We start from the raw sequence: 27069 nt of genomic DNA on the forward strand, positions 1-27069 counted from the left end.
GAATCACTCAAACCTACGACAAGTTTTGTATCATCATTATGAATAAAAAAAAAAAAATGGGCTGCTTACCAATAATGAACAAATTCATCACTGCCCTGTCAACCACTTCACGATCCCTTTCTGGCAGTATGGAAGAAATAGTTATTTATAAAAAAACAAATTTCATGACAGTAAGAACATATTCTCTGTGGAGACACGAACACCTACCGCCCTGTTATTTACACCTTCCCACAAAAATGTTATCCTGTTCAGTGACCAACTTGGCACCCTGGTTGATAGCCTCCATTGTATTTAGGATATGGCAGAGGCCTTTCCAATGGCCACCTGCCCTTTTAAATGACATCACTCTCTCTCTCTCTCTCTTCGATGATGTTCCTAAAACTCCCTACGCCTTTGGAGAGGAGTGATTTTAAGTTTTGTGGTTGAAAGTCTGACATAAAAAGGACTAGGCCTACTTAAGCAAGCGCCAAGATTTTTTTTTTTGTGATCTGGTGTGACACACTTTCCCGGTTTCTTAAAATTAGTGGCACGGCCCTAAATATCTAAGGTTTAGGAACACTGAATCCAAACAATAATTGGTTTAAGACAAACATCTAAAAACTGCAATTCCTGATTTTACAAAATAAAGCTTTTCACAAACTATATTAATTTTGCCTACAAAAGTCCTCATGCTGACAAAATATTGTTATTGCTGTTGCTCCATAATAGAGAACTCTTAATGCAAATTATCAGTCACACTGAAATTCCACTTATGAAAGCCTATTACAAGACTATGAAGGCAAGGCGTTTTTGTTAATTCCCAACTATTTTCAAACTGCAGAGGTCTTCGAATAAAGTAAGTTAATCCTTGATCACATTCCTATTAAATGATAGAGGAGGTCCAATTACTACCTTTTCGAAATGGATGTACCAACAACAGCAAAAGACAAATGATAGCAGATCAAAATACAGACCAGTTACTTATCCCTCAACCACTGTAGTGCTGTGCCCAAAATAGCGCATGACTAAACTATCTAAAAGCTGTTCTTGTTTCTGCAGCAATAACTCTGACCAGGACAGAATTCCCGGGTGAGTCAGTGTCCACAGTTATCTTGTCCAGGTACTGTACATATTCTCGCAAATCCTAAGGATCACCTGGCCTTCGACTTGGTTTGTTTGAGAAGACAAGACACTGCCATTGTGCTTGTTATAGACTTAGTTTCAATACCAATCTCATGGTGGAGAGTATTATTTCAAGAGGAGATATATAATAACAAGAAATATACTCTATAACTACCTTGCAAAATTATATATATATACACACACATACATAATATGTATAAGTGTGTATGTAAGATTGTATATGTTTATGCCATCGCGTTTACGACAGTGCTTAAATATAATTAGAAATGTTTTAAAAGTACTTAAAAGAAAATTTCCATGAATTAAATGCGTGCTAAACGATATATATATATATATATATATATATATATATATATATATATATATATATATATATATATATATATATATATATATATATATATATATCGATATCTGAATCCTGCCGGGGACGAACCTCTTATCAATTATAATTCCCCTTGGGTTTACGTTGTACCCAAGATATAGTGAATTGGATATTAAACAATATCTATGGCTTAATATTCGTGATTTATACAACATTATATATATATGTATATATGTATATATACATATACATTACACACACACATGTATATATATACAGTATGTATGTATGTATATATATATATATATATATATATATATATATATATATATATATATATATATACACATATACACATATACACGTGTGTACGTGTGCGTGTGGACGGGCGTATGCATAGAGAAGCATAGAACCCCTAAAGCAATGGGAATTACAAGTAAAGCTCAATAGAGCAGAAATGTCAGCAGAATATACAGGCAATACTTTTTTTTTGTGATGACATGGTAACAGGAAGGAAGATGCTTCCTCCATTAACACGTTCAAAGGCCACATGTGTCTGCTTTGAGACTGTTGAAACTGCCAGGAATGTTCTGTCTGCCAATGTTTCTCTCTCTCTCTCTCTCTCTCTCTCTCTCTCTCTCTCTCTCTCTCTGCCTAGTTGCCGGTTAGGGGCGGATAAGAGACTTCACGCCAATATCATGTGATTCCCAGACGCTTTCGTTCTCTAACTTCTTTTCACCAGGTACCATTTCTGTTTTAACCTTGCTTACGTGCTTCTTCAACTTTTTTTTTTCTGGAGAGAGGGCGAAAATCAATCAGCGCTAGCTGTGGCACGCAGGAAACTCGGTGAATTAGCTTCTGTGTACCAAAACCCCTTCGACGTTTGCAAGGTCACCGAAAGAACGCCGCTGCAGTGTTGGTGGCGCCACATTTAACGAGGCGATGCTCCGGACAGCGGCGCTAAGCCGTTTATTTCTTGTTGTTGCTGTTGCATCTTTCATGTATAGGAAATTGGGGACACATATTACATCTGCTTATCCGGGAACACTTTGCGTTTGTTTGTGTGACCTTCACCCAACCCGCGAGTTGTTGGAGTAGGACAGCGTGGCACAGTGCCAACAGACCCGGTGTCAACAGTATGCCCCCTGCATACCACATACATATCCTCCCCTTCGCAATTTTTCCTCGTGAAAATATGAACAAACTACATTTCTTAAAATGTGCCAATTTGCTCGACAAGCCGCACTGCAATTAATCATGGTAAATAGCCATACTATTTCCTCTCGTCTTCATCAACATAACTCCCGCACAGATACCACAGAGGAAGGAAAAAAACAAGACAAATAGGCAGAGACACTGAGAAATGATCAGCCACTATCAATAAACCCCGTTCTACAATCGGTGGGGGGTGGGTGCACAAATGCCCGCTTACTTTGGCAACTGATGTCAGGGTCATTCCCAGGGGGGGAAGGACACACACGGCTTGGGAAAATGCCTCCTTTACCTCTCTCGACGTCGTGCGCCATAAAACGGAGGACTGTAAGGGGACTTGTACACACCGATTTATTTAATATTAAGCCATTTCCCTTATATGGGGTGGTTCCGGTGAGGAAAACAAGAGAAAGGCACTATAATATTTATACGTGACTGCTGAACCAAGGGTGAATTCCACAACAGAAACAACAGGTTAAAATAAGAAATGCTTAAGCAAATATATTCTGTGTTAACATGAAGCTGCTCTCTTACATGGAGTGCCTTCCGAAAGAAAAGCAAGACATGGTCACTGCCAAATTCATACTCCTTTTATTCTAATAAAATTTAATTACGTTTTTATCTAATTATTTATTAATTTGTTAATCTGTTTTGTTCTTTTTTTAACAAGTGATCTCTTCTTTCTGTATTCCCATTGCCTTCTGTTACTGATTTCTAATGAAGACCATATTCTTTGAAAGCTTGAATTTCAAGTCAACGGCCCCTACGGGCGTGTTCCATATGAATAAGGGTCATCTTCTGAATAATAATAATAATAATAATAATAATAATAATAATAATAATAATAATAATAATAATAATAATAATAATAATAATAATAGTATTAATAATAATAATAATAAAAATGACTGCTGAAAAGAGGATGAGTGCCACAAGAGAAACACTAGAAGATAATACACGAAAAATTATTAAGAGCTTCGACTAACATGCAACTAGAATTTAACAAGGAGCGCTGAAAACAATTTTATGAGGACTGGAATTTTAAGCTTAGCTCCGTAGGATATCTTTGTGCCTTCTGCACAAGCGATCACCCTTCAGGATATAAACATTCGATAGTGTTTGTGTCAAGAAAGAAAATCCTTGAAAACAGACGTACATGTATGCAATTTTAACTACTACGTTTAAATGATAACTGCATTACCTGCGCGTATGAATTCAATATTTGTTTATTTTGTCAAGATTTCATTATATGCAGTGCCTAAATAACAGTGTTAAACAATCCACATTCGTCTTAAATATCAAATGAAAGAAAAAATACTACTACCAGATCTTCCTTTCACTTTCTTTTCCTCCTTCAGGTACTAGTGGGGAGCCCGGCCGACGGCACGCTCTTGAAGGGCGACATCATCACCAGAATCAGTTGTACCGACACCAAAGGCATAACCCACCAGCAGGCGGCGGACCTTTTCAACAATGCCGGAAACCAGATCGCCATTCATGTCAAAAGGTAACTTTTACAGTTGTGAAAGTGTCTCAGTCACAAGTATTTCAATCTATGTAAAAACATATCCATCATTAGCTAGTCCTATCTACGATAATCGTCACAGGCGGAGGTATTTACCACGACTTACTAACTATTATAATTGAAACGAATCACTCAATCGCACCTTTTGTAGTATGCGCCAAAAGTTGACTGTCACAGGCAGAAATCGCCTTTCTTTATATCTTAAATCTTATCGGCCAATAGGTAACTATCCCAGAGGATAGCCTTTACAGGTAACCTAGTTATCCTCCGGGTGGAAAATGTCAGAGACAAGATTAAATAAATACATCAGTCAATAGTAGCTACCGCAGTATGAATTTATGACGCAAAGAAATTATTAACCGAACTTAGGTAACTAGGGTAATTACACACATTTAAGAATGCTTTAGATTATTCCATGCTTTCGTACCCTGAATACTCTTTAAAAATATCATATTACAAAAACACAAACAGGTCTATAGCCTATATACACACATATATATATATATATATATATATATATATATATATATATATATATATATATATATATATATATATATATATATATATATATATACATATATATATGTGTGTGTATATATATATATATATATATGTATGTATATATATATATATATATATATATATATATATATATATATATATATATATATATATATATATATATATATATATATATATATATATATATGTAATGTAACAAATAAGAAGCAACATATCAGGAAATAATATTTTATGTCTATTGTATATATATAGAGCAGACATTTCGTTATTCGCATACTTAATTCCATCTTGTTTTCATCTAAAAACGCCCAGCTAAAATGGCTTATCGTTAACAACTTGCAAAATACACATTATACAGAACCAGACACCCATACACATACACACACACTCGCACACACAAACACATACATATGTATATATAATATATATATATATGTATGTATGTATATATATATATATATATATATATATATATATATATATATATATATATAATGAGAGAGAGAGAGAGAGAGAGAGAGAGAGAGAGAGAGAGAGAGAGAGAGAGAGAGAGCGCTTACCCTTTAACAAACAGCAAGAACCCGGAAGCGGCAACGCAAAAACACCCAGGGAGTTTTTCTCTTAGGGGGACAAATTTTTAGTGTTACTTTCAAGACTTCCGTTCACTAATGGAGCAAAGCCAACGGTCAAAGAGAATGCACACGCCATCTGTTGAGAGGATGTTTTCCTAACAAAATAATGGAAAGTGCGTCACTTCAATGTTACATACACAGTGCATTCTTTTCTGAGTCTATATATACAAGAAACTAAATAAAATTGGGAAGAGCAAAGATTCCATCATTATCACTTGAAATAATACTTATACTCACAAAGGAATGGCAAGGAAATGATAAAATTACCATACTAGTCCAAACAAGCTACAGTATTTATCACTAAGTGAATACATACGGTCGTCAAGGGCAAAGATCGAAAAATGAAGATTTTGGGGGGCCTTTGAGAAAAAGATTTTTAGAGGAAAGGTGTTAATGCGAAAAAAAGTAAATGACCCAGCGGTTCTCACAACAAACGATGAACATGGATACTGTCTCAGCTCTACAAAAATGAAGCTTGGATGCTGAAGTGAATGGAAGAAAATAAATGAAAGACAATGGGGTGAATGGTTTGCATAGTATAACAGGAGGGAGAATAGTTAAAAGAGCCGGAAATTTACAGACTTGGAAAAGATGGGTATAGAGGTTAGCACAGGTGGAAAGTAGGAGCCGAGAGACGAGGTTCTCCTACGTTAATTGAATGAAAAACGTGCTGGTGACAATGGCGTATAATTCTGCAGTTTTAAAATGGAGGTCAATAGGGAGAGCGACAAGTACTGGCTAGATGGTTTGGAAGAGGTGATGCAAATGAAGAGAATGTCCAATGAATGCAAGTGTGCGCGCGCGCAACGTACAGGTGAGAATCAGTGTGTGTGTGTGTGTGTGTGTGTGTGTGGTATGGGTAGACTAACTGCTGGTATACGAAGGAGCTGGGGATGTGACAGTTGTCTTTATGTTCATTATCTGAAGGGTGAACGTGGCAGTTACTATTGCTTTGATCTTAGGAACTGCCAACTATTAGAAATATGGTTTACTGAGGAATATTTGTGTGTAGAATTAGACACTAGGTAAAAAAAAAAAAAGATTTTTTGAGTATTTGGTTATTCGGTAAGGAATTATGTATTACCACAACAGTCGTTTCAAATAATCGTCATAAGTGGAAACTCTTAACACTCATCTACAGGGAGAGGAAACGTAATTAATTCGATCTCACTTTAAAAGCTTCGGCATATTCTATGGTCAAAACAAAAATGAGGCCAGTGTGTGTATATACATGTACCTCGATGATTACTAGTGCGATATATAAATATACTAATATTTGTTTGATTAGTGTAATGGGATACAGGGAAGTATGGCTATCAGGGTCGTTGTTCCCATGAATCTCAGCAACCACAGGTATGATGTATATACGGTCATTCACAGAAACAGCATACACACGCACATATGTATGATAAAAAACCATACATATACATATGTATATATATGTGTTCACAAAATAGCCACACAACTTCACTGTGTATACATATTCATATTACTCGTATTAGGTTTCAATAAGATGAGATGGTATAGATTCCAGATTCTTTCATTTACAAAGTACAAGTTTTCGCAGACATACAGCCTTCTTCTTCGGTACCTAAATCAGACGACTGTATGTCTTCGAAAGCTTGTAATTTGTAAATTAAAGAACCTGGAATCTATACCATCCCGTACTGAAACCTAATACGAGTAATAAGAATACGTGTATGAGTGTGTGTGCGTGTGTCTACCGCAACTTCGAAAGCTGGGAGAACGTTCTGGGGGGTGTGGGATTTAGAGTTGATCCTGAAAAGGCCATTGCGTCCCTGCTGACCTAAGAAGTGAAATTATACGGTCGATTGTTGCGTGTTATAGTGCATGGTGATAGCAACCTCATCCCAAAAGACCTTGCTACGAATTGAGAGGTTACAGCCATCAAGGGGAATGAGAGTATGTTTGTATGTAAGTGGATATATATATGTGTGTATATACATATATTATATATAGTATATATATACACACATGCATATACATATATATACACATATAATATATATATATATATATATATATATTATATATAAACATAAATATATATATTACATATATATGTATGTTATATTTATAATTTAATATATATATAATTTATATATATATATATATTTATATATATATATATATATATATATATATATATATATATATATATATATATATATATTTCTGTACATTCTCTCTCTCTCTCTCTCTCTCTCTCTCTCTCTCTCTCTCTCTCTCTCTCTCTCTCTCTCTCTTCCAAACTGTCGGCCAAGACCGTTGGTATGTGTTTTTCTATTATGAAATGCCACATGTGGTTGGAACACGGCCAGTAGTAGTTTCTCGCATGTCAAAGGCAATGTTACACGTCCTTCCCATGAAAAAGTATTCCGTTTCATACTTGTTATTATTTCCTTTGCGACAAATTTGTGCGACCAACCCTAGTTAATTATCTAGTCTAGTGGGTGTCATGTTTTCTTTAACACAACAATCCTGAATACGGAATAATAATAATAAGGATGATTCCTTATTTAGGAGCAAGTGGCTTCAGAAACAAACAAACCGCAGTCACTGCGACATCTTTCTTTCTTTTAATAGCTGAACCAAAGAAGAAGAATTACATGTGGATTACCATACCTCCTTCATGCACCTTCGTCATCAGCAACACATCCTCCTATATGTATTTTGCATTACGCCTCTGATCTTTCGAATACTCTGGCGTTTTATGAATATTAAGAATCTTTTGTGTTCCTACACTTCCGCAAATTAACAACTATTGCCTTTCTCGTATGATTTCAGAGTTATTCACGCTTTAACTAACCCATCTCTCATATATATATATATATATATACACACACACACACACATAATATATATATATATATATATATATATATATATATATATATATATATATATTATATTATATAATATATGTATATATATAGAATATCTGTGTATTCATTTATTATAAATAAACATTGATTATCTCGTAAATTTTTGTCGCCCATTTATAGCAAGTAAACAGCAAAGACTGTTGAAACAGTTCTGTGAGGAAATGAAAAACAAAGTAGGGAGAGGCTGAACAAACCAATAGTTAGAGTCCTGCTGGGAAAGGGAACGTCAACGAAAACATGAGCAGAATCACCCAAATCTACTTGGTTACTGTTTCATACAAGCTGGCTTTCGTACCATCCAGTCATATACGAACTCCACCCTTCCCGCCTCGCACTAAGCAGGCAATTGATTTTCATTTTCCTTCTTTTCTACATTCCATTACATGTCTTCCTGACGTTTCCTTTCCCAGCAGGAGTCTAACTATTGGCGTGTTTACCCTCTACATACTTCGTTTTTCATTTAATCACAGAACTGTTTCAACAGTCTTTGCTGTTTATTTGCTATAAATAAGCGACAAAGATTTACGAGATAATCAATATTTACAATATATAAATACACAGATATTCTGTATATATACACCTATATATATTTATACATATACATATATGTATATATATTATATATTATATATATATATATATATATATATATATATATATATATATATATATATATATATGATTACTATCACTTTTGTACGTGATTCATTTATCACTCATTACCACAGGTGAAAAATAAGAGATGGGGTGTAGGTCTGACCGGTTTCAATTTATTTCAAGCCTTTGACGAAGGACTGATCAGTCCTTCGTCAGTGGCTTGATATAAAGTCGAAACCGGTCAGGACCCACACCCCGTCTCTTATTTTTCACCTGTGGTAATATATATATATATATATATATATATATATATATATATATATATATATATATATATATATATATATATATGCATGTATGTTGAAGGAAACTGAGATTGTGAGCCTTACATAAAAAAAAAAAAGTGTTTAGTCTGAGACTTGTACTATATGGTCGTGTCCTAATTAACCAAAACGCGATTTACTACTCGATTTTTGACCAATTCGAAAGCACAAAAAAGTAAATTATCAAGGAAATGCATTTCCACCTCTTCAACTTAAAATAACCTAAGTAGAATTGCTCTGAATCCTTTCGACGTCTTCTGATTTCACTACGATACGTTTATGCACCCGAATACTAAGTTCAATCAATACATAAAGTTACTACAGGTCACAAGTTTTTGAAAAGAAATCATAATAATTATTATCGTTGTTAGTATTTATTTTATTATTATTATTATTATTATTATTATTATTATTATTATTATTATTATTATTATTATTATTCAGAAGATGAACCCTGAGACAGCTACGAATATTTCCTCTACGTTATTGTTTCTAAGAAATATTCAAGAATTTTATTTTCTAGCTTTACTGTTCTTCAATCTTGACTGGTTATAGAAAGAAATTGAATAAGAAAAAACGGCACAATTTGAATTCAATAAACAGTATATGATTTTGGCAATGTTTTCTTTGAGAAAAAAAAAAACACAAATCAAACATTCAAATATCAAATAACATGCACACTGTTACACTTATATTTAAGTGCCTTTTAGACGCATAGAAGATTTCCGGGTACGGTAACCCAGATCCTAAATCTAGCGATGTTTCCTGTTTAGACAGTCTTTCATAAGCTGCAATTTTGTTGTAAACATCCATGAGTTTCTGTACACAAAGGAAGGAATCAAGTTTTCCCTTGGGCTACTGCCATGGCATACATCCGAAGATATATTACACACACACACACACACACACACACACACACACACACACACACACACACACACACACACACACACACACACATATATATATATATATATATATATATATATATATATATATGTATGTATGTATGTATGTATGTATGTATGTATGTATGTATGTATGTATATATTGGTCCTTGAAACTTCAGGAGAGAGAGACCAAGTTCTGGGGCAGGATTCAGATCAGTGCAAGTATGGTGAAAGCTTTTCCACCTGTCCCCCTTTCGGCGTCAATGCTTTTAAATGATTTGTGTATCCAAAAAGCGCGAGGAAATCGAGACGTTACGGAATAACTGTGACTGTCAAACCTACATAAACAATAATCTTGCTAAAAGTATATAGTAAAAGTAAGTTCTGTTAATATATTTCTTTCAAAACCAACTATTAACTGCCAAAACATTATGGTAAGATGATGGGGATTTTAGCTCTATTGAAGCTCTATTAAAAAGTACCTGAATTCGAGATATATGTATGCTCGACCTGAATTACGAATTATATACATTTTCTTAGCAACCTCAGATTCAAGGCCTATCTTGGCAAGAATATCCGTACTGTACGAGGAAATCTCAAAGTTAAAGAACTCATTGTGGGTATTAAATATATATATATATATATATATATATATATATATATATATATATATATATATACATATATATATATATATATATATATATATATATATATATATATATATATATATATATATATATATATATATATATATATATATTGTCTATAAAAGTGATCAGCAGACTGTATGTAATTATGTATATATATGTGTGTATGTGTGTGTGTGTGTGTGTGTATTCATTTTCATAAAATCTGAATTAAATGTGGAGGTATAAAAAGCTAATGGGTGTGTGCACAAGCCATTTCCAGCATATTAATAAATAAAATCATACCCTTAATAAATTAAACTTCAACACAGAAACACGCAAGACAAGTGCACTTATAAGGAGCAAGCCTTCAACAATGTCGACCCATAACCAAATATTTCTCTGCCCCAAAACGCTTCAAGGTCGAAATCCGGCAGAAATCTCTTAGGCTGAGAGAAGATAATAATGTCCTAACCTAACCTCACTCGGGATTTGCCTGCGGATATCATCATCACCAATTACAATTCCTGAATCTAAGGTGCGGCCTTGCCAGGTTTCACTTCTTAACCTCCTGAGAAAGTTACTGTAGGGCAAGGTTTTTCATTGCAATAAACCTCCTAATCTTCATTGATGCCAAGCAAATGGTAATACTCTGAATAAAGTTTTTCGGCACGTTCATGACAACCAGCTCATCCGTTCTTTGGATTTCCTGCTGACAAACACCAACACACACACATACACAATATTATATATATATATATATATATATATATATATATATATATATATATATATATATATATATATATATATACTGTATATATTATATACATATATATATATATATATATATATATATATATATATATATATATACATATACATATACATATATGAAATTTTTATCAACCCGTGATTTATATACATCCAAGAAGCTACAAATGTTTAATATCAAATTTACGGTACTTCGGGTTCAGTGGGTAGACCGTCGACTGGAGTTGTTGGAAGGTAATTGTGTCGAGGGGTCGAGACCCGGCAGTACCGATCCATTTATCACTTATAAATTCCCCTTCGGTTATAATTCCCCATCGGGAATATTCCCGAAGTAGCGTGAATTTGATATTAAACAACATTTGTAGCTTTATGAATATATATTTATTTATATATATAATATATATTATATACTGTATTTTATATATAATATATTCACCCGCACTCATGCATACAGAGAAGAAAATTACTATTTTAATGGTGGGATTTGGAAGTAATGACCCCTGAAGAGCGAATAATTCCTAGGTTATCAGAATTTTTGGGGATGTTATCTTTGATTATTTCGGTTTCCAGAATTTAGCAAAACCTAATATTGTTCGCTTTACTGAAATTCCATTGCAAAGTAACTCTAACCTTTTTACAAAATGTACTTTCTTATTTTCACCAACTCTTCCTTGTTTCTTAAGTCCTCCAAGACATGCTGAACAAAATGTGCTAATATTTCAATATTAGTGGCAGGAAAGAAAATTTTCCATTAAGCAATTTTTCCTCTATTTTTCATAAAGGCGATGAACATTCTCACAACGTGCCATGGAAATGTTATGAAAATACTCTTACCATATCTGACAGGAGTTAACTTGATAACTTTTTCATTCATATTACTATCCGCGTACTTAAAAAAAAAAAAGCACAGAATATAAATTACGACTTGCCTACATATAAAGCACCAGGAAATCACGAATCGCTCTGTGCCATTCTTTTAGGTGAAAGACGTACGTTAAATATATCAAGTTATATGCATAACTTGTCTAATTCCAAGCATAAGGCATTTCACGGGCTGTGAATTTCTGCTTGTTTCCTACAAGCTGAAAATGCTTTGCTCTCTAAAGGCAAATTCATTTAGCGTGAAATAAAGGGAACGAGACAAGCGACGTTGAGGGATGAGATATAATGATGACGGTGTGGAACTGCAGTCATTTTGTGAACACAGTAATTGGTTTCTTTGAGATTTTTAAAGTAGAAAGTTATGTGAAGCACAATGGTTCTTTATTCATGAGATATACTACTTTTTATTGTTCAGTGTTCTATTATCATCAAGAACATTTACACTGACGTAATGTTATATTTAGAGCAATAGAATGATGCATGTTCCACGAAATTATAACTCAGCACATTACTCCTCAAGGCCAAACTTTTAGGAAATTACGGAAAAGCACCAAAACATACTACAGATTGCAACTGTTGCTGAAGAGGTATTAAAAAAAGCATTATAAATGGGTCTGCACTTCTTTATAAAAAAAAAATCATAAAAAGGATCAAGAGATTATTGGTGCTACATACTCTGATGGATAATACCGTTGAGAGATCTAAAACACATGATACGCTTCATTACCAAAGACTCAAAATCGGTTCCTTTTCGGGCAATATCGAGAAAAATTTCCCTCCTTGTTTTGACAAAAACTTAATTAAATTAGGAGTAGTAAACTCAACCAAGATGCCATGGTCGAAAAAAAAAAATATTTTCAATAATTCTAAATTTTAAAAAGTTGCTAAATTCTTTGTTTTTATTTGATAGTCTTCTTCATATATCACGGTAAATATAAGAACAGGAAAACGATAAAGATATAAAAGTAAACTGGAGATAGTTTCCCTTTCAAATGGTCTTGTATAGGGGATATAATATTAGTAATTTGAGGGAAGCCTTCCTAAAATGGAATGGAATCGGAGGGTGTTTATACCTAATTTATTCATATCTCCACAACAAAAACAAAGCTCTAACAAAAGCATACAAAAATTCTGTGCATCACTTCGTAACCGACCGTACAATTTAAACTCTTTGCTCTAACACCACCAGTTATGCTCTAAATCAAATGGAAAGGTGAGCCTTCGTGATTCACGGTCCAATTAAGAAAAGTTCCTCGGAATATAAAACTTTCCACAGCACAGACATTTGCCTCCTTCAACATCACTTGGCGTGCGGAATCCACCAGCTTACTTCTCATTAAATTCTTCTTCACTTTCACGAGGATATGACATAAATGAGCGGAAAGTTTTTACGAGCAGAAAAAAAGAGCAATTAAAAACCCCACATGTGCCACTCCGAGACTAACCCTCAGTTTCTCATTGCGTTTATGTTTTTGCCTTTATCCCTCATCTCCTTTGCTGCGTTTAAGTCTCTTTTGAATCATCTACACCAATGAGCCTTAATTGGTTTGGCTGTTCTTGTAATGTTTCTTTATTATAACTGAATAAGAATATAAGCTGCCGTCGTAGCGTCAGCTTGTCAAGAAACGGAGAGAGAGAGAGAGAGAGAGAGAGAGAGAGAGAGAGAGAGAGAGAGAGAGAGAGAGAGAGAGAGAGAGAGAGAGAGAGAGAGTAAAACATATTTTCTTCCGCCTGGCAAATCTTTCCCACAAAATCTCGCATTAATTGGATGGCTGCGAATAGTGGCGGTAAATGCTAGTGATATTACTTTACGAGGAAGTGCCAAAGACCTATTTGACCTATTTATGATGTCATAATCTGCGAGGAAGAAATTGTGGTGGAGAGACTGAGATTACATTTCTCATGTTTAAAACTAGAAAAGTTAAATACAGCAACGTCTGGAAAATTAAAGGATGGTGACAGATGCGTGCAAAGGGTGCCTTTTTTCATTTGAAAAATCTATTTATTTCTGGGATAAACATCTCATGGTAACTGCCGTTTTCCTAAGAAATACCATAAATATTTTGCATCTAAACTTTGGAAAATCATGTCAGCTTTAATTACGAAAAACTAAAAAAAAAAAAAAAAATTGTGCTTAGCACTTTAAATGAACTGGTCTTGAACTCTTCAGACTGACGATAATGAGATAAACTATATTGGAATTGACGCTTCATCATTATTTAAGAGGAAAATGCAAAGCTGACATTTATATGGTTCTATGTAATCAAGGTGCAAAATGTACGTGCAGTATTTCCAAGGAAAACGGCAATTAACGTGACAAGATTCTGTCCCAGAAATAAGCTTTCTTTTTTTTTTCTTCATCCTTTATAAGCAGTTGTCCCCTTTCTTCAGTTTTCCAGACGCTGCACCATCTAGCTTCCTGGTTTTATTCATGAGAGATACATTCTCAGTTTCTCTACCGCCACTTCTTCCTCTCAGATTCTCTGGCATTCTTCCAAATTACCTGTACTCAATTGAAAGCGGCACTAGGGCATGCCATGGCCAAGGTCATTATTAGGATAAAGTATTGGTTATTGGTTCAGACATGACGGATCCTTTATTATCCTTCGTAGGAGACATATTTTTTATATTACACTGCCAAAATTACTTTCACCCTTAATACACAATTTTCAGTGGTTGCACGCGCTCTCTTTATCTGCCTGTTTGCATGTCTGTCTGTACTTCCCACAGGCCTTATTCGTCCCCGTACCTGTATTTTTAAATTCATTGAGTGAAGGAGTGGCATCTTTAAGGTATGGTTCTTTTCGAGACACCTGCCCACCTACATCGTCGTCTACCCGAATCACTTCCCCTTTACATTGCCAATTTTTTTGTCTTTCTTTTTTTTAATAAAACGTCCCCGCCCTTTAGTAATCATGAATGTTATGTACGCTAGATGGAGTTCTTGTACTATATACTGTAGTCAAATCAGTTTGGTACATTAATATCCATAGAAAAAAAATGTTCGTCAACCTTTGAAAATGAGTAAATCTGAGTATCTTAGCTTAAAACTTTGGTAATTAATACAACAGATACTTGTGCGGTGTGAACCGGGGATTAAATTTGCATTAGTCATCCCTGTAAATGCTCATCACTAAAGTTACGTTTTCTTTTACCTTGCTTACCCATTTTCTTTTCAAAGAACGGGAGACTTGGCTAGGTTTACCTTCTGTGAATTACATGGAGTCACGTAACCACGCAATCGGTTCTAGAAGTCAATTAACGACGCTAAATTAATTAAAATACTAAAAGAGAGTTTTTATTTGAAAACATACCAGTATACTTCAACTACTGGTAACTATGGCAACAATATTCCCTTGCGTTTGGCTCACTGGAAGTAGATCGTTTGCAAAATTATTACAACGATTGTGTATGGTTGCACGTCTGAACTTTTAAAACGGTTTACAATATTGAATGGTGTTATATAATAAGATTTCTTATCATCACTGTATAAAGTATTAGGTATTAAGATTGTGAAAATAACGAAAATATGAAATTAAGAATAAGACAAATAAGTTTTTTTAAAGTAATGACATCCTATTAACCAGTCGAAAATGCCCAATTACAAATAAGGCCCCACCGCTGATATTGCTAATGAGCTTCAAAACAATTTCATCAATTTTGCATATACAGATTTGTAATATCAAAATGGAGTTTTCCCGGATTTCCAATACGATATTTCGTTTTTAATCTGTATTTACAAGAAGATAAACATGCTATAGAGTGAAATCGTTCCCTACTGACTTACATAACAAACACTACCTTTATAATCTAGTCTTGAAATTTAGATTTTAAGAACTCTACTGTCTCCCTCCATCTGTAAGCATCTCTAAGATAAAAAAAAAAACAGCCCATAGAGAGACCTACGAATCTTACTCAACACTATACTTTGCAGGACAGGAAACATTCTGATTGAAAGGTCCCCAAATGTGAAAGCATTATCTGACAACGCTCTTACTTCTGTAGCAAGAGAGCCAAGATTTCTACTAACAGTAGCACAATTGATAGCTCTCTTCCATGTTTCCTTCAAGGCGAAAACTTTAAGAAATTATTTTCGTTTCTGCAGTTGCTCCTGCATCCCTGAAAAACTGAGTCCCCTAATGTAAGCGAATATCTCTAGTCTGAGAGAACACAGGGAAGGATTCTGAGTTACACCAAAAGCACAAGAAATAAAACCACTATCATCCCTTGTCAGACAAATATTCACTTTCATTCATCAAACTAAAATCGTTTGGAAGTCTCCATAAGGTCCTACATACTTTCACAGTTTAAGTCTTCAACCACTGCGATACAGAGCATTTGGCAGAGCCAAAAACTCCTTAAGCGGTCTCCTGTTTACAATAAGAAAGAAACAAAGCAGCAACAATTGGTATAGTACTACCTGCATTTCCCTAAAATAAAAATCCGGCAAAACAGAAGTCACTACAATGCTCATCACTTAACTTTGGTCACACGGTGATAAAAAAATAGCAGATTCATAAATCAGTATTTAAAAGAATTCAGCAGCCCAACGACACCACCCACAAACACTGTATAACACACCTATATCTTCTGCACACCAGCCTTCCAATCTACTCAACACTTGCCAGGTGTACCCGGCCTATCATCCTTATTATCAACAAGTAACACTGCTCTCTTCAAACATTAAATGAGTTGTGAATAGTGTGTAGAAGAACTGATGTTTAAACATTACAGAATTAACGGTGCCCTCTAGAAACTAATGTATGAGTTTGAAAGTTTGAAAGAAGAGAAAGTTGAGAGTAACAGTGAGCAAGAGTAAGGCTACGGAGATAAGTGGAAACCAGGAAGGTGAAGCAGTGAAAGTTAACATGGATGATGGAGGAATGTAAGCAGTTACCGAGAGAAATGTAGCGACAGATAAATCAAGAACACGGGTGGGGCGGCGTAAGGGAATTGTCGATCTAACTACTTTATGAGAGTAAAGTGTGGAGGCTGAATACGACTGAAACAAAAAAGATTGAGAATGTGAGTGAAGTTGTGATATGAACTCTAAAGGATGGATTAGCATCTTTGGAGACTGCTTGGTCATGTGGAAAGAACAGAGGGGGACAAGTGCGTAAAATGCGAGTATATTCGAAAGTCTTAGGGGGAGAGAGGCTTTGACAGCATCATCCGCTTTATTTTTGTTTTACATGTTCTATTTCTTTTTTTCTTGAGCTTCGTTATCTATATTTGATTACCCAGCACATTCTAATTTGCGTTCTTCATCTTCCTTAAATCTTTCCAAAGGGACCGTTAGTTCTAGCGTACACTAGGCATCATAAAGTATCCGTTTCTATCTTATTATGCCATGTCCCATTACGCCTCTTCAACATCAGCACGCTAATAAGACTAACTAATATGCACTCCGCGTATTAGTCCAATCTTCACTGAATTTCCACACCTACTCAGATTGGTTTCTAAAACTGCCAATGTTTCTTGACAAATATATATATATATATATATATATATATATATATATATATATATATATATATATATATATATATATATATATATGTATGTATGTGTGTGCGCACCCCTGAGTTAATGGAGAGAGTATTTCGAAGATTTGTTGAATGAAAACGATAGAGCTGAATGATATCAAGCCTCGAGAGGGGTTCCTGTAAGGTTAAGAATGTTTAAGGAAGTGACTTTGAGGAGGACCTTGAAAAGGTTGGATAAACAGGGATGAATAGCTCACCTACTGATGAGCTTTCAGTGTAGGAGTATGAAGGGGATAAAATGATAATATAAAACAAAAGGCCCCTTGGTTACGTTATTTACGGAATAAAACTATATACTCTCTCTCTCTCTCTCTCTCTCTCTCTCTCTCTCTCTCTTGTTATGCAGAAGGGTTAAAAGCAGGTTGAGACAATTTCATGCATTTCTTCAGAAATAGTAAAGGTCACAGTCACTAGATTATCTTTATATCAAATCACAACCGCTAGAGGCATAAACAAGATAGATCTCTAGATTATTTTGCTAGCTACACCGTAGGCATTTGCAACATTGAGCAATATAACTGACGTGTTACTGATGTCAACATATTTTCTGCATACGATGTCGACAGCCAAACATATATTTGGACATGAAACTTCATTTAAGAATGAGACATAGTGGATAAGACAGTATAAAGCACAAATATAATTTCTGGTGCTTTAAAAATTAATTTTCTGGAATTTTACAGAAAAGTATGCATCAAATGCATGACAGATACATCTGTATACTTGGTCATTTCTCACTCCCTATCGCAAGGGATTGTTATCCAATCAATTATTCCTTCTCGAAAAAAAATAAACAGCATGCCTGAAATATCTCTGATTATTAATACTGCCAAGTCATTCTGCAAAATAGCAGATTCATCACCGTCCACTTCTCTGCCAGCCACTTGGGTGCGCCTGAGGATCCTAATGATGACATCTGTGTCAAAATGGCACGAAGAAATGCCACTAGTGACGTCATGACTTTAGAGAAAATGTGACGAATTGTCTCAGGACGATTCATCCATCACGGAACAAAAATTCAGTATGATATAACCCAGCAGCCATCCTTGGGAAAGACAACTGCAGGGACAGTAAAAGAGTAAATCTTTCAGTCCAATTAGAACTGGTTAACACAAACCTAGAAATGCTATATATATATATATATATATATATATATATATATATATATATATATATATATATATATATATATATTATATATGTATATATATATTTATATATGTATATATATATATATATATATATATATATATATATATATATATATATATATATATATATACACACACTAGGATGACGCAAGACACTCCTGTCAAATCAGATTAGTGAGAAGTGGTGAGCTCCCGTTGCTAAGCGAAAGTACTTCGAGCATTGCCGGTCCATCAACTGCAGTTTCGGAAAGGCTTCAAGTACTTCACAAACACGCTCATCGAGAAAGCAAAATCATTCACTGTGAGTTAATCCTCAACTAAGACTTGTCAATCTGCACCAAAGTATCAAGGTTATGTCTGGGTCCCACTATGAAAATAATGTTTCGTCTTCTCAACTGAGGTATTGTTTCTCCCCTGATCAAACATTCACACTACTTTCTGAAATACTTGCCTTTCTTTTCCTCAAGAAATATTTCAAGAAAAAGTGGCACAGTAAGATAAAGTGGTCAGTGATCGAATCACGTTTATACGAACCATAGCTCAAATCCGATTGGTGTAACAGCAAATGGAACATTTGAAAACGCAGTGCCAACAGAGAAAAGCAGGGAGTGGAGGAATGGAGTTACAAATAAAGGTCATATATGAGCAAATGGAGGGAGACAGAAATACTCAGTCAGAAGACGGTAGCTATGATCTAACGCTGATTACCACATAAGACGGCCAGCCAGCCAACCATAACAACTGCAACAACTATTCAAAGTACTCGCAGCTTTACACAGTTCGGTCCCCTTGACCACATTATGACAGGAAAATTATTCTCAGTTGGAAGTGATGTCGGGTCATTTTTAGTTAAGAGATAAAGTTTAAGTTGGTGAGGTAGCGGTGAAAAATGGGTCCCTTGTCCAACAAAGGGGACCTTCTTCTGGTGTTTTCCAGGGAAGAGTGGAGGCTTCTGTTCTACAGAGTGAGTCTCTCCTTCGACAGGCTGGTAAACCCAGAACTGCAATTTCATTGAGGAACCCTCCCCTGAAGCTTACCACAGAAACTAGTGGGACACCCAGGGGTTGGAACAACGACGATATACTTTTGTCATTGGTTAAAAAAAAGTATACCTTAGTTTTACCAGGCCACTGAGCTGATTAACAGCTCTCCTAGGGCTGGCCCGAAGGATTAGACTTATTTTACGTGGCTAAGAACCAATTGGTTACTTAGCAACGGGACCTACAGCTTATTGTGGAATCCGAACCACAGTATAGCGAGAAATGAATTTATATCACCTGAAATAAATTCCTCTAACTCTTCATCAGCCGGCCGGGGAATTGAACTCCGGCCCGTCGAGTGACAGTCCGAAGCTCTACCGACTCACCCAACGGGATAAGGAAGGGTTAAGAATAGGGATAAGGAAGAGTTAAGAATAAGTGGATTTGATAAGAAGGATGTGAGAGCATATGAAATGGATGAACTATGTACTTTTTAAAGGAAAAGTATATGAGTTTTGTCATATTCTGGGATGGAGTCATAGGGACTATGGGGTGTTTGTGGGTGTAGGTGGGTACAAAGAGGAAATAACAACAGTAACGAGTGGGATGAGTATATGAAAGTTTTGAATGAAGAAAAAATTATTATTTGGGGGTGTAATTGCAAGGCAAAAAAAAAAAAAAAAAAATAGTGTACAGGCATACATGAGGAAGGATAGGGTAATCAAGAAAATAATAAGAAAACCAGGCAAATAATGAAAATACAGAGGGTAAATGGAGCACGGAGTACAAGAATATTACGGAGAATATTAAGTTATTCTGCAGGGAAATACATGTAAAATAAAGGTTAATGAACATATGGATTTTAGAAAAAAAGATGCAAATAGAGATGTTAACACACTGAAGTGAATGCAGTGGAAGATCGCAGAGGGTAGGGATAAACGCTACCAAGAGCTGATGTGATTACAATTCAACTGAGATGCTACTATATGGTGGTGATATTGTGGTTCAGTGGGGGACCAAGGATGATAGTGTCTACATGACGAATAATCTCCACAGAAATGGGTTAGACGAATAATTATTCTACTGTATAGTTCCACCTTAGTTTTACCAGACCACTGAGCTGGTTAACAGCTCTCCTAGGGCTGGCCAAAGGATTAGACTTATTTTACGTGGCTAAGAACCAATTGGTTACTTAGCAACGGGACCTACAGCTTATTGTGGAATCCGAACCACATTATAGCAAGAAATGAATTTCTATCACCAGAAATAAATTCCTCTAACTCTTCATCAGCCGGCCCCGGGAATTGAACTCTGGCCCATCGAATGACAGTCTGAAGCTCAACCGGTTCGGCCAACAAAGGGCCATTCTACTGTATAAAGATAAAGGTGACTAAGGTGTTACATTACTAAGCAAACCAGGAAATTTATACAGTGGAATTCTGATTGAGAAAGTAACCCAGGATTGATGGGGGAAGATCAGTCTGTTTAGACAAGGAGATATTAAACAGAAAGGTGGGTGGGAAAAGCTGGCATGCCATAAACAGACCTAGGAAAAAGCTGCAGTGTGAAGTGTGTTGAGAATGTATAGTAAAGAAGATAACTTCTTGAGACTGATTTTCAGAATGGAGATAAACGTGTTATTTCTCCATGCCTGATCAATACCTTTTTTTTTTCTTCTTCTTCTTTTGATGGAATGATGCAAGAAGTCAGAGAAAGGATCGTATATGTAGGTTCGAAGTTGTCAGATGAGAAATACCAGACACCTTTGGCATGTAAGCCCCCTTGAACATCTTGGGGACTACAACTACTCCCTAAAGTCCGGAAAAGTGGCTCCTTATAGAGCAATCCCCTCGGAGGGAAAAGATATAAAAATTATACTTAAACATATTTAAATAAGCGTGCGTTCCTTTTACATTTACAACTGCGGCCGTTTTAAAATTCATGATCACCCTATTAAAAAGTATCCTATGCTATACGTTAAGTATGTTACACATGGATAAGATGAGAAGAATCAGCAGGACGCTGTTTAAATACCATTACATTTTATTAACAAAAATAAGCCACCATTCGCTAGATGGAACTTCACTGCAAATGCAACAGCAACAACATAAACAATAATGATAAAAATAATCAGAATCAGAAAACGGATACGTATTAGTAAAAGCTAATACGTTCACATCTGCCTTCCCCGATAACAGTCAGATTGTCTATTTGAAAACAAAAACAAAAACGAATGAGATAAATGCTTCCCTCCCTCATAAAAAAAAACCAAGGTTACAGCAAGAACAAGCTGTAAATCAAGTCTTTGACATCACAAGTGAGAAGATTCTTGGCACACAGTCCCCTGATATCCACAAGATTTCGTATGGGGATAGAATTTCCTGCCTACGCTCTTAAATAAAATCATAATGGCTTTCCAGACGTCTTAAGAGAATTTGATACGGCAAATATCTTCGAGATTCCTTCGTGGTACACTGATAAAATACTGAGAGGGGAATATTTTAGAAAAAATAACTTGATGCATTTTCACTTTAATACAGTAGTGATTAAAACACTCTAATCACAAGATGTGATAACAAAAGATAATAAAATACTGCGGTGACAATAATCTTATAAACATAGATCCCATGTGAGAGAAAACGGGAAAACCTTGCGGGAATCTAACCAGAGATCCCATTTTCTATGAGGCTCGTTCTTTCTGATAGGCTATATTACGTTCTCACAACCCGTTTTCTGTTATTTGGCAACCCTTCGAAAATAGAACCTAGCCCTGATGCCAACGACCGGTCGGGTCTTATAACGTCAAACAACAGTACTACGACAGAATCAGGAGAATTTTACACGAGTGTAAATATATGTCAATGAAATTGAAGTTTCCAAGATTCAAAATAGAGAAAGCATGAGAGTGGCCCTGTTTTTGGAGCAACTCGGTAGCAAAGAAAACGTCTTTATACACACACACACACACACACACACACACTTGTGATGCTTCTTAAATATGTGAAATTATTATCTTAAACGTAAAGAATCTATGGGACACTTTGCTTCGTTATTATCATAAATTATTACAGTTTTTAAGAGCCTCCTATAAAGAATGTCATGCATGGTCTATCATATGCCATGCCGCTGGTAACAGTATACTATGACAGAAGTGATTGCTTAGATTAACTACATTGCTCAACTGAATGCACATGATTCTAGTGTATACGATCACTTATTCTGTGGCTTTCACTGTATCGCATTATTTCTCTTAGTTACTGTACTCTTTCAGGAAAGGCTAAGCCGTTATAGAAGCACTGAACCTGCTCCATGCAAAAATCTAAATCAAGCATACGTCAGCAGATTGGTTAACGTTAGATAAGCCAAATGTCAGATACTTCTAACACACCAGCGCCATCTATTACAACATTAAATATGCCAAGGAACCGTTAACCAACCCTAAGAATAAAGCAGAAATGCTTTCCACCTCATAATCATAAGGCTAAATTATTCTCCTAAGACGACCATCTTTCCAAGTAGTATCAGTCTCAGACACTTATCGCAAAATTTCTTTCCGCTAATGGATTATCAAAGAAATTCTCTAAACTTGGGGTGTGAAAGATCTACTTAAATTCAGCATGATGCTTGAAGTTATTTGAGACAAATTCTCAAATTTATTATCATTAACCAATTTCATTCGAAGAACCGTTCTTCGAAAGGTTAATGGTAGATCTAACGGCAATAGTTCAAAGGTCAGTTACCTTACCTCATATGCTCTTTCAACCTGAATCCAGATATTTCCTGACACCAAGATTACATACTGGGATCAATGTCATACTTGTGATGCCTTATAGACATGACGAGTTACATAACCGACTCTGATAACATAAGTTAAAATTATCTTACGTGATGAAATAAGTTTTCAAGTGACCAGACGCAAAGTTGACTTTCTTAGTGAACATTTACTATTTTTATTATTAATACCTACAGCCCTAGCATTTATAAATAAACATTATATATATGTATATATATATATATATATATATATATATATATATATATATATATATATATATATAAAAATTACACACACATATATTATATATACTGTATATATATATATATATATATATATATATATATATATATATATATATATATATATATATATATATATATATATATATATATATATATATATATATATATATATATATATATATATTGTGTATTTGCTCAAAATCCTTTTTAATAGACACCAAATGCATGTAGCAATTATGTATGTAGACGTAAATACACAAGCACATACGCCTAAATGTATGTGTACATGTATATATATATATATATATATATATATATATATATATATATATATATATATATATATGTATATATATATTCATAAACATATGTGTGTGTGTCTATGTCTGTGCGCGTGTGTAAATCTGTGTTATCACACAACTGCTGCAATGTGACCCAAGATTATACTATGTATTTAGAAAACGGAAAATAATAATGGAAAAAATCTCCTTCAGATGCGCCATTCCCGAAGCATGAGTAAACCACATACCTAACCCTCGGTGTTCTAAAAGCAGCAGCATTCTTTTCTTTACAGCAGCCCCGTTGACACAATCCCCAAACAACCGTCAAAGTTTGGCAATGACAAATCTTTGCTACCGCCAATAATAACATTTAGGACTCCTTAATAACTTTTCATGAGCTAATTCTAAAAACATAATGTTCATAAGGAAGAATACGTATTCCTACATACATATATATAATATATATTATTATATATATATATACTGTACACACACAATATATATATATATATATATATATATATATATATATATATATATATATATATATATATATATATATATATATATATATATTATAAACTATTATGAAATTGTATATACTGGATTTTTACCATGACTGTTATTATTTTACTCAAAATATTCAAATATTCATAAAAGGCTTGGAAGCAACCTCCCACAAAAATGAAGGCCCACAAAAAAACAGCTCATATTTTAATTGCTGAATCGTGGATGAACCCTCTCTGCAAAAATATTCCACAACATTAGGCGCTCCATAAACCTTCACAAAGGGCTCACCAGCACCGCAAAGAGCCCCTGTACGCCCATTGCAACATTCACTTCGACCTTGCACCACTATTGTGTTTCCTGGCTATTAGGATATTTTCATTCAAATGCTTCTTTTACGCTGTCTCTCCAGGCCTTAAATGGTTTGCCTCTCCTCCTGTCTCAAAAGCACTCCTGAATAATTATATTCTCATTTATCAAACCTATCGTCCTCCACTCTGTTCTGCGTGACCAAACCATCTCTAAACACAGATTCATTTTATCACCAATGATAACCTTTTGCCACTACACTAATCTCTACCGTTCCCACCTTTTAGGGTTTGTCTTTAATAATCAAATTTCACTTTTTCTACCAAGCTGCAATATTTAAACTTTCAGTAATTGGACAAATGGAAAATAATGATTCGGATCAATTTTCCTTAATCCATCTAATCCCACTCGCTTGCTGTTGGCTCAGATCTACATATTCGCGTCAACTTAGCGATGACCTACATTTCAAGCATATATGGACCAGGTCATGTGGGTTATTCACTCTGTACCCATGGGTCAGGTGAGTAACCAATCTGAAGAAAAGATAAAATTACTTCAATATGATGCTCTTTTTAGTTTGAATACATAAAATGTCCGCCTCCTACTGTTTTTTTGCAATACAGATGAAGGAAAAGGTGAGCCAACTGTTCTTTACGGAAGTGAAGTGTGGTTACTAAATGCAAATGAAAGAGCAAAGTTGCTGCGGTCGAGATATAGCGCCATTTATGTGGCTAACTCGAACAGAAAGGGTGAGAAATGTGGAGAAAAAAGGATGTGGTAAAAAGATTATCGTAGGTGAAGAACTGGATTAGCAGATTTTGAGATGATTTACTTATGGTGAAAAAACGGACGACAATCAGTTGCTGAAAAGAATACAATCTTCAAAAGAGCTAGGAGAGAGTGGAAGAGAAACTTCAGAAGGCTGGAATGATAGCACGAGGATGTATTAGTGCTTGCTAGATGAAGCGACAAAGCAGGGTAACATGTACGGCGGTTCGCCACGCTACTAATAAGCCTCCTGTGTAGGCATATGATGTAGCCGATGCTGTGGAATTTTTCTACGCAAGAATTTCATCCGTAACTCAACAGTTAAAAGTAAGAATGTAGCAGTGACTACTGTTTATTTATATATATATATATATATATATATATATATATATATATATATATATATATATATATATATATATATATATACACACATATATATATATATGTGTGTGTGTGTAAAATATATATGTATATAATATATATATATATAATATATAAGTATGTATATAAATATATATGTATACATATACATACATATATATATTATATATATATGTATATATGAAGAAGAAGATACATATATATATGTATGTTTGTGTGTATTAAGCAATAAATATGGTTTGATATCAAATTCACTACGCCCAGGGAAAAAGTTACACCCAAGGATTAATTCGATAAGACTTCTGCTCATGCCGGGATTCGAACCTGGGGCTTTGGTTTAGATACAACGATAAATAGACGACTTTCACCAATCGATTATTACGAGAGCAACTAACATCCAACGGTAATTAAAATTCCATTTGTGTGTAAGTTATTCTCGTGATAAAGTGAACTACACATCACAAGATAATGTGGCTTAATATTTATGAATATAAAAATTCACGCATGCATAAGTGCCAAATAATTCACACACACATACACACACACACACACACATATATATATTATGAGTACGTTTCATGTGTACCATAAACATGCGCAAGTGTTCTCATCTCCACACATTCGAATTGAACATTTACAGTGTGTTCGTCTATATATATATATATATATATATATATATATATATATATATATATATATATATATATATATATATACATATATATACATATTATGTATTAACCATGAAGGGTTCATCAACAACACAAACCTGATCATCTGG

General features: G+C 34.7%; 2 protein-coding genes across 19 annotated transcripts in view; one reads left to right on the forward strand and one right to left on the reverse strand.

Annotated features, from left to right (window-relative positions):
• RtGEF (Rho-type guanine nucleotide exchange factor) overlaps window positions 1–27069 on the reverse strand; it is a 318924-nt gene that overhangs the window by 252844 nt on the left and 39011 nt on the right. The window lies entirely within an intron of this gene.
• The window catches only part of LOC136843310 (PDZ and LIM domain protein 1-like), a 127463-nt gene that overhangs the window by 53142 nt on the left and 47252 nt on the right, over window positions 1–27069 (forward strand). For all 16 annotated transcript variants that reach the window (XM_067111563.1, XM_067111547.1, XM_067111550.1 and 13 more), the window contains exon 2: window positions 4018–4166. In XM_067111563.1, coding sequence (XP_066967664.1) covers window positions 4018–4166 — 149 coding nt within the window. The remainder of the gene's footprint in view (window positions 1–4017; window positions 4167–27069) is intronic.

The sequence above is a fragment of the Macrobrachium rosenbergii genome, chromosome 11 (assembly GCF_040412425.1).
Source record: "Macrobrachium rosenbergii isolate ZJJX-2024 chromosome 11, ASM4041242v1, whole genome shotgun sequence".
Taxonomy (NCBI): Eukaryota; Metazoa; Arthropoda; class Malacostraca; order Decapoda; family Palaemonidae; genus Macrobrachium; species Macrobrachium rosenbergii.